Raw genomic sequence first — 9,896 nt, 5'->3', positions numbered from 1 at the left:
CAAGTAGGTTAAGTTTGTATTAACTAAATCTATAAGAATTATCTATTTGGGATAGCAGTTTTTTTGTATACTTTTTATGTATTTGTTGTGAATTGTACAGTTCATGATAAAATTTCCAAGAATGTAAGAAATTGTCTTACCCACATTTGCCAAATTGGGTTTTCCAAATACAATTTTTTTTTAGTATTTACGTCTGCAATAACTTTAAATTGCCTCTCTATAACTATTTATGTGGGATTACAGTATTTTGTGGGCTATTTTGCATATGCGACGCCTCTGTCATTTGCATGTCTTGCTAACGCCTTAATTATTGGTTGATTTGTAACGTGATTTAAAGCTGAGACATGATTTGCATGTGTAACACTCTTTAGTATTCTGTGCATCTTGTCATGTAGTCCAAGAGGCTTTTCCACTTTCTCACATAGATTTTATTTACAAAATACTTTTTACATAATATACATATATTACAGAAATATTTGAACGGCATCATTGCATTATGCCCTTAAAACTGCCGTTCATTAATGCACAACCCCAAACCAGACATTAGGGCTGTGCAAATGATCCAATTCATGTTCCCACTGCAGTCGCTGAAGTCTTCCAGTAGGCGGCGCTGTGTTTAAGACTGACATAGACAGGAAGTGATGGCCAGAACGGTGCGGATTTGGCCGTGTTGACTGGGGAAAGTGTGGCTCTCGTAGTCTTGAGGAACACAAGCGTTGCCCTGTCCTTCCGCCCACAGCAGACATTCCCCGAGATCTGACGCACTCCTGCAGAAACACATGAAACAACAGGAGAGTGTGTTAGCGAACATCTACAAAACACTCACTGCACTCAAATCAAATCAAAGGTGCACTACATAACCTTTCCACTGTGTAAAAACTGTTTCACCCCTAAAATGAGTAATACTTTTAGCAAATCTGTTTAAAATGCTGTTCAATACTGATCAGCTGCTGATTAAACTATGCAGGACAAATGTGTCTGTGAATAGAGTATTTGCAACTTTTACTTTTGCATCTTGCTGCATCCACACTGATGGTCAGTATGAAGTCCAAGACAATCAGTCATAAAAACAATAAAAAAGCCAACATGATCAAGATGTAATATATAGCTACACATCAAACATTACTTGCCAAGTGTAAATCATTTTTCTGACAGTTTTTGATAACTCACTGTACTTAAAGGATTAGTTCACTTCAGAATTCAAATTTCCTGATAATTTACTCACTCCCATGTCATCCAAGATGTTTATGTCTTTCTTTCTTCAGTCGAAAAGAAATTAAGGTTTTTGAGGAAAACATTCCAGGATTTTTCTCCATATAGTGGACTTCACTGGGGTTCAACGGGTTGAAGGTCCAAATGTCAGTTTCAGTGCAGCTTCAAAGAGCTCTACATGATCCCAGACGAGGAATAAGAGTCTTATCTAGAGAAACAATCAGTCATTTTCTAAAAAAAATAAAAATTATGTACTTTTTAATCACAAATGCTCATCTTGCACTGCTCTGCGATGCTCCACGCGTGACGTAGGCGGAAGTACCAAGCAAGTGTTTACAAAGGAAACATGCAAAAGACTAAGTCAAACGCCCTTTACAAAAAAACAACGATGTCGGACGTTTTTGAAGTTGAAGGAGAAAATGAGATGGAGTTTTTCACCCTACCGCAGTACTTCCGCCTACGTCACGCATGACCTTTCCATGATTACGTAATGCGTGGCATTTGTGGTTAAAAAGTATATACGTTTTCTTTTTCTTTTTTTTTAGAAAATGACCAATGGCTTTTCTAGATAAGACCCTTATTCCTTGTCTGGGATCGTGTAGAGCTTTTTGAAGCTGCACTGAAACCCGTTGAAGTCCACTATATGGAGAAAAATCCTGGAATGTTTTCCTCAAAAACCTTAATTTCTTTTCAACTGAGGAAAGAAAGACATAAACATCTTGGATGACATGGTGGTGAGAAAATTATAAGAAAATTTTAATTCTAAAGTGAACTAATCCTTTAATGAAACTTTAAAAATTAAATTACCATGATACTTTTCATAATACATTAGAAAACAAAGGCAGTTTCATGTATACAAACTAACTAAAAAAAACTGTTTCTGCTTTGGATTAAAGACTGACTTAAGTGTCAAAGCAAACAGTGTTGTGTTTTAGTGTGCACTGTAAAGTGTGTGTGTGTGTTTGCTTAGCTGTGTGTAAGGTCGGATATTCCGGCGTGTACCTGAGAAGACAGCGGCTCCCTGAGGTGCAGCTTCCCAAACATCTGCCCACATCTATTTCCTGTAAGAAAATTAGCAACACAAGAGAGAGAAGCAATCAGTTCACCACCTGCTGTTAATGCGGGACGGCCTGTTAACATGCTAAGTGCTTTGATTTGGCACCTGCAGGGACCATTTGTGGCCTCCTCGCACCTTTTGCGAGTGAGGCGACAGACAGAATATCTGACACCGATGTGTTCAATAAGCACACGCTCGAGTTTGATGCAGATCGCATTAAACTTCAGAATCTGAAGACTTAACATTATTAAATGGCTCCGAATCTGTTTTAGAAATTAAATTTTACTTAATACGATATCTGGAGCTGATTTTCTGGGGCATTTTTACCTGTCTATATTTACCTATTACCTACATACATATAAAAATGTCAAAAACTTGATAGGTGTATAACAGGTCTATAACAGAATATGTTGAAAAACATAAAATATGAAGAATTCAGGAGCATTTTTTTAATGTGCATGTTAAATATTTGGGACATTTTGTCACTTTTCATAGCACTTTGCCTCATGCTGGACTCGTGTTAAATTCATGCTTTTGCATTAATCAAGGCATTTCTTATGAAATTTTAGCATGGCCTCTATGTAAGGTGTGCTATGGGATTTTCTAGCACTAAGTAGTTATTTAGTGTGTAACAACTTCATGCATATCGACACTTGAGTTCAGTGTTGTCCAATTAGGGAAATGTCAATTGGAAATGTTCGGAGGGGGGGAAATGGATCAGGATCTTGATCTTTTAGTCTAACAAATGGAAAAAACAAGTACGGATCACTTGGAAATGACTAATTTCCTCTTTGGCTGAAAGCATTTAGTGGTGTGAGATCCTTCAGCATTAGATGAGTGAATTTCAGGTCAGTAAAGACTGTAATAAAATGATATGATCAATATGTTTTTACGTTACTTTAACTCATCAAAATAAGTAAGCAATTTTCAACTTTGTTATACAAGATTCAACTCATTTTTTTAAAGTCAGTTTAATATAATTAAGTTGAAACATTCTATTTTATCATTTGCAAACATTATGGGAATGTTACTTTTGAATGTTCTCTGAACGTTCTGAAACATTAAAAAAAAAACATGATCATGAACAATGTAAAAGATATTTTGGTGCTAAAATTTTTAGGACATTATTAAAGACCAGATAACTCTCACTGAACATTCTATTAATGTTACTGGAAGAACATTTGTTCATAACTTTGAAAGAACCTTTCCAAAACGTTCTGAGAACGTTAGCTGGGACGCAACCAAATCAGACAGAGATGAAATATGAGCAAATGAACCACAATTAGAAACAATTCCCTGTTTGAAAAGCATTAAAGACTAATGCTGTGCAAAAAACACAACCTGTTTATTTACATTCACACAAGTGGAAACTCAATTTATGCAACTTGTGCAATTGTTGTTTTACTCACCCTCAGACTTTCTACTTGGACTCCATCATCGTTGTACGTGATCTCGTAATGATACTCTACATACGGGATACGGTAACATCCCTCCATCAGTTTGCATTGAGCCACTGTTTGGATCAGCTCCACTTTGTTCGGAGTTTCAATGAGGGTGGAATCAAACTTAGTGGGAACGCAGGAAAATCCCTCTGTAAGTTAAAAAAGAGGGTATAGCAATTATTATTTACTATTTAAATGTATACATAATTGTTCCTTGAACCAGTAGTATTAATTATTATGGATTTATTCTAATGCACGGTGATTGTAGAAGAACTTTGACTCTTTTTTCCCCCCCATTCTTACCCGGTGCCCCTTTGGATCCAACACATTTGCCTGCGTCTATAACGGTCTCGTACGGGGTCTCAGAGTAGTATGTTTTCAGCGATGGTGCTCGGACACACTGGCTCATTTTGGCTTCGCAGTGACAGTCCTCAATGATCTCAACCTCCCGCAGACCTTCATACAGCATCACTCGGTCCACACGAACCCCGGCCGGCTCACAGCTGGAGCTCAATCCGCAGGACGGGGAACCGCTCATGGGGTCTGAGGATGATGATGATGATGGATCCAGACGCCTCATCTATAACGGTTATTGGAAAATATTAAGTTTGGCTTCTAAGATATTTAAGCAACTAATTATTTTAGATACTTGCTGACTGATTTGAGAAATTAAATTTGACTTTACCCAGCTTTTATATATATATATATATATATATGTGTGTGTGTGTGTAATGAGGGAGGGAAGGTCAATGTTATAAAAAAATATATACCTTTTACTTTTAATTATTTGAATCTAATACACAATAATATATTGCATGCTTGTTTTAATTTCGACAAATGTCGCCATCTTGTGGTCAGCTGTAGAATCGCTTTACCTTTTTGTGTCGCAGGAAATCGAGCATTGAGGAATATTTGGAAGCCCTTAGCCCCGCCTCCAACGACGTACCACGCGCTGATTGGCCACAGTGCGTTCTGCACACGCCCACATCAACATTCACTGGACTGCCAGAAATATCTGATACATAAAAATAAAGGTTTCTATGTCATAAAAAATGTTTTTCAAATGATGCAAGCTACTCAGTACAGCAAGACAGATTTTTGGCATAATTAAAACTGCAGACTATTTCTATTGCATTTCACCCAGCAGGCTCCTGTCTCACCTTTGCCGATGTAGATGACGTGACTCTGGCGTCTGCAGCAGGCTCTCTCTGTGAACAGGTTTCTGGAATCTGTGTTTTTACCTAAAACAGCTGTGACTAAATGACACAAATAAGTTATATTAGTTCACATTAATCCTCATGGTAACCAGTTATATGTTACTCCAAAAGTATTTCATTACTAGCTACTACATCTTCAACAGTGTAATTAGATTACTGTACTAATTACTCTCTCTAAAAAGTATTGCATTATTTATTACAAATTACTTTCTAAATCCCATATCAACTTCGACCAGTTGAACAAAACAAGGATAGACATGAAACTGCTATTTTAGTTCTTTCAAATAAAAAATATAAAATTGCATAAATTATTCTTGAAATGAACAAAGTATTTAAAGGGAGAAGGTTACATTACAAACATACATTTTAACATTAGACGTTAAATTTTGATGTTAAATCCACTATTGTTTTATATAGAATTGTTCTATTGTCTATACAGTATTTAATGCAATTACATCAGAAGTAACTAATTCAATTACTGAAAAATTAAGAGTAATCCCTCACTTTTTCAAGGGAAAAGTAATTAAATTACAGTAATTAATTACTTAGTAATGTATTACACCCAACACTGATAGATAATGAGAAAAAGCAAACATTTGCAAAGAATGAAATTGCCCTAATATAAGTCGATATCAAGACTGCATGTGACCATAGTTAAAACATTAAAAAAAACATTTTAGTTAAAATATAGAAATAAAATATATATTTAAAAAAATATATATATTTCAGCTATTTGTCAAGGCTCCATTTCTCATTTTCATTTACTTTAATTTGAAGTACTAAAATAACTGAAATAAAAATTATATATTAAAAACACTAATAAAAATGACAAAAGCACAACAAAATTATTAAAACTTTAAGTAAAATGAAAATGAAAAATATAAAAATAATTCAAAATGAGTAGTGAGCGAAGGCCAAACGTATTTACCTTTTATTTTATTACTTTTATTAATTATTTTATTAAAAATAAAAACTAATTCAAAATATTTTCATTTAGTTTAAGTACTAAATAACTAAAACTGACATAAAACTGAATTAAAACTATACAGACATATTTAGAAAAAAACTAACAAAATGACAAAAACAAAAATATAAGTAAAATTACAATGAAATTTAAAATATTAATAAAAAATAGTATGATACTAAATGTGACACAGTATCTCATGAAAAAATTGTAGTCCATACAAAACATGGTACCTTATCTGTCATAAATTACTGTGGTAGTACCATGGTATCATAATGGTATGAATCATACACAAATGTCCAAAAACATGCTCATATACATTCTGTGTACTTTATTAATAACTGGGTAATAACTAACCCTGATCCTACCACTTAACCTAACCTTAACCCTTATATTACCCAGTACTTTCCTATGTAATTATACTGTAAGTACACGTACTGTAAAATAAAGTGCAACCACTTGGTCTTTCCATACCATGCATACTGAAAAATACAGTTCCTGCTCAAATTATCAAGTGTCATTTTAACTTTATATTTCAACAGTGTCATATCACATGACAGATTACATTCACATATGTCATTATATCCCTGCAGGGTTAAACAGATTAGATTGTAATCTAAGGATGATCTTGCATAATAACAATAAAATTGATCAATACTCACAGGTCTGATGGACGGCGCAGAGCAGAAGAAACACGAACAGCGGCTGTAAATCCATCGTCATGTTCTTCACACACACCACGTCAGGTCTGTCCCTTCAGTCCTGTTCCTCTGGGATATTTATACCGGCATCCACGAGTGTCCCTGGTTAAATGCTCGTGAGCGGTGTTAGGTGAACGGGAGAGAACTAATCAAATTTCCATCACTCTAATGCCTGCTGTTAGGAGGGAAGCAGATCAAAGAGCATCTCAGAAACACCTCCTCACCCGACTGTCTCTGACTGTGAGAACGCTCTGCTCGTGTGTGCTGTCAGGCCCATCCTTTCACTAATTAAGTACTTAAGGGACTTTGAGCCACTAAGCGGCCCTCATTCAAAGGTATTAATCATCTTTTATCTCAGGGGGAAGGTGTTTAGCACCTCCACTTAAAACAAAACGGGCTCAAAGCACGTAAACGGGCCCCTGCCCCCTGTAGAGAGAGAGAGAGAGAGAGAGAGAGAGAGAGGCTTTGTGTTTATTCCACATCAGGCCAAATGGTGCGTGAGTCTCTAAATGTGTCACGTGTCTTCTCTCTTTACTCTGAACATGTTCATGTTTATTAAAGATTAAAAGTTTATTAAAGACCCTGTCTGTCTGTCTGTCTATCTATCTATCTATCTATCTATTTATTTTTCTATTTATCTATCTATCTATCTATCGGTCTATACGTCTATCTATCTAATTATCTATCTATTAGTCTGTACGTCTATATAAAGCCTATCTATCTATCTATCTATCTGACCATTTCTATCTATTTATCTATCTATCTATTGGTCTATACGTCTATCTATCTATCTAAAGCCTATCTATCTATCTATATATCTATACGCCTATCTATCTATCTATCTATCTATCTATCTATCTATCTATAAGCTTATACGTCTATCTATCTATCTATCTATCTATCTATCTATCGGTCTATACGTCTATCTATCTATTTATTTATCTATCTATCAGTCTATCTATCTATCTATCTATCTATCTATCTATCATCTGACCATTTCTATCTATCTATCTATTGGTCTATACATCTATCTATCTATCTAAAGCCTATCTATCTATAAGCTTATACGTCTATCTATCTATCTATCTATCTAAAGCCTATCTATCTATCTATCTATCTATCTATCTATCTATCTATCTATCTATAAGCTTATACGTCTATCTATCTATCTATCTAAAGCCTATCTATCTATCTATCTATCTATCTATCTATCTATCTATCGGTCTATACGTCTATCTATTTATTTATCTATCTATCAGTCTATCTATCTATCTATCTATCTATCTATCTATCAGTCTATACGTCTATCTATCTATCTATCTATCTATCTATCTATCTGTCTCTGTCTAACTATCTATCAGTCTATTTATGAATTGCTATTAAAAAGTTAATTTAACACATTATTAGAAAATATAAATCATTATAAAAGTGTGAATCCATCTTCCTGTAAAAACGTATTAAACACTCATTTCAATCTCAACTCCATTGTATTTTTGATGTTGCGTTTCCTACAGTTTAATATTGTGTGTGTATTGGGTTTGTTTCTGCGCTTTGATGTTTCCTCCACTTGAGCTGTTTTCACCTCAATCATTATAATCACTAAACAGGTTACGCCTCACACAACAAAGACCAATGCTAACTGATTACTGCAATACCGGCCGCTGATTAATCCACTAATCTATTCAAAGAAACTCCAATCAATCATGATTATCTTTCAACTAGTATACCATTTGCCATGCTGTTTTCATCCTCCAGATCAGAGTAGTTTCAGACAGCAGAAGACACATGCAACAGCATAAGTGAATATGGGAATGAGCTGGTTTGGTCTCAATAGCAGCCATTTTTCCATGATAATGTCATTCCGAGAGCTCCGGGACCCTCCTCCACATAATGAATGTGAATTGAGGGAAAGTTTCAAAGAGAAAACAAGAGAAAAGCAGAGATGAATGAAGCTCAGATGCTGCTGGAGGCCCTCCGTCGCCCCAGACCCTTTGAAAGAGTGTTACTACAACAATAACGATTTCAATCGCAGGTGCAGAGGAGAGAAATTGAAATTCAAACTAGAGATTTTACCAAAAATAAACACAAACATACAAACTGGAACAAAACTATGGACTGTGGAATAATAATGAATTGACTGACTTCAAAAGAACTAAAGTTTCAACACTCTCTTCACAGGTTTTGTTACTTGGAAATTTCACATTACATACGGTTATTTTTCTTTCACTATGATCCAGGTCTAGAGTATATAGTTAATGTTATTATTTTATTTATTTTATATTTTTTTTCCCCCCTTTAATATCCTATGTATTGTAAAAATGCCATAAATAAAATTTAAAACTATGTTTTATCTAGAATTTTTCTGTGAAACAGAAGAAAAGCGTCTACCTGCTGTGACCCTCTCGGCAGAATGAACTGCAGCAGATCTGATGTGAGTCACTGTCTCTGTGATAGACAGACATCAGACAGACAGACATTAGACAGACAGACAGACACGTCCAGCTCCCTCTGATGCCAGACGTCTGGTTCTGATGGGGATTGTGGCTGTTTGTTTATCCTTCGGTCTGAAAGTGCTTAAGGACACATCCTATTAGAAACTATAGTCTTGTATAATTAGGTCACATTATGCAGTTATATGTAAGTAACCTCACATTCATGTCATTCATGTGTGAGGAGCGTACTGGAGAAATAGACATTAAAATAGTAAACTACTAGTGGTGTATGATAGCCTTGTAATAGAAGCGTGTAATAGAAGTGTGCCTTGTAATAGTGTGCTATATAGTAATAGAAGTGTGCTATTACTAATACTTTTACATTCATCTTTTACTTTTCACCCATGCAGAAAACCATAGAATCACCTAGAAACAACATAAATCACCCTAGCAAACACTTAGAACACACTATCAACTGCATAGAAACGCCTTAGCAACAACCGAGTGATGTGTAGCAACCACTCAGAACACATGTGCAACCATGCAGAAAACCATGGCAACAACCTATAAACAACTTAGAACACTCTAGCAACCACTGAGAACACCTTGGTGACTGCATAGCAACGCCCTAGCAACCACCTTTCAAATGTTGTAGCAAACACCATAAAACACCTATAAACATCACAGAACACCCTAGCAGCAACTTAAAAACACACTATCAACTACATAGAAATGCCCTAACGGCCACCTAGTGATAGCCACCACTCAGAACACCATAGCAACATTCAGAAAACCATGGCAGCCAGCTAGAAATGACACAGAACACCCTAGAAAACACTTAGAACATACGCATAGGAACACCCTAGCAACC

The 9,896-nt window shown here is 35.4% G+C and overlaps 1 protein-coding gene across 1 annotated transcript; it reads right to left on the bottom strand.

Annotated features, from left to right (window-relative positions):
* Positions 1-421: 421 nt before the first annotated feature.
* pnhd (pinhead) lies at positions 422-7,237 on the bottom strand. Its single transcript, XM_051859802.1, has 7 exons — positions 6,555-7,237; positions 4,872-4,967; positions 4,587-4,726; positions 4,015-4,291; positions 3,679-3,860; positions 2,215-2,273; positions 422-767 (listed from the first exon to the last, which is right to left on the bottom strand). Exons 1-7 carry the CDS (start codon positions 6,613-6,615, stop codon positions 617-619), a joined length of 966 nt encoding a protein of 321 aa, XP_051715762.1. The 5' UTR covers positions 6,616-7,237; the 3' UTR covers positions 422-616.
* Between the last annotated feature and the right edge of the window lie 2,659 nt (positions 7,238-9,896).

The sequence above is a fragment of the Ctenopharyngodon idella genome, chromosome 2 (genome assembly GCF_019924925.1).
Source record: "Ctenopharyngodon idella isolate HZGC_01 chromosome 2, HZGC01, whole genome shotgun sequence".
Classification (NCBI taxonomy): Eukaryota; Metazoa; Chordata; class Actinopteri; order Cypriniformes; family Xenocyprididae; genus Ctenopharyngodon; species Ctenopharyngodon idella.
The sequence above is the reverse complement of the archived record's forward strand: the minus strand, read 5'-3'. Positions and strand labels throughout refer to the sequence as shown.

Bases quoted from the DNA above. Each gene is read 5' to 3' on its own strand.
- pnhd (XM_051859802.1), bottom strand. From the start codon at position 6,615: ATGACGATGGATTTACAGCCGCTGTTCGTGTTTCTTCTGCTCTGCGCC. The intron at 4,968-6,554 runs GTGAGTATTGAT...TGTGTCATTTAG, and splicing joins CTGCGCCGTCCATCAGACCT to TCACAGCTGTTTTAGGTAAA. The intron at 768-2,214 runs GTACACGCCGGA...GTGTTTCTGCAG, and splicing joins GGGAGCCGCTGTCTTCTCAG to GAGTGCGTCAGATCTCGGGG.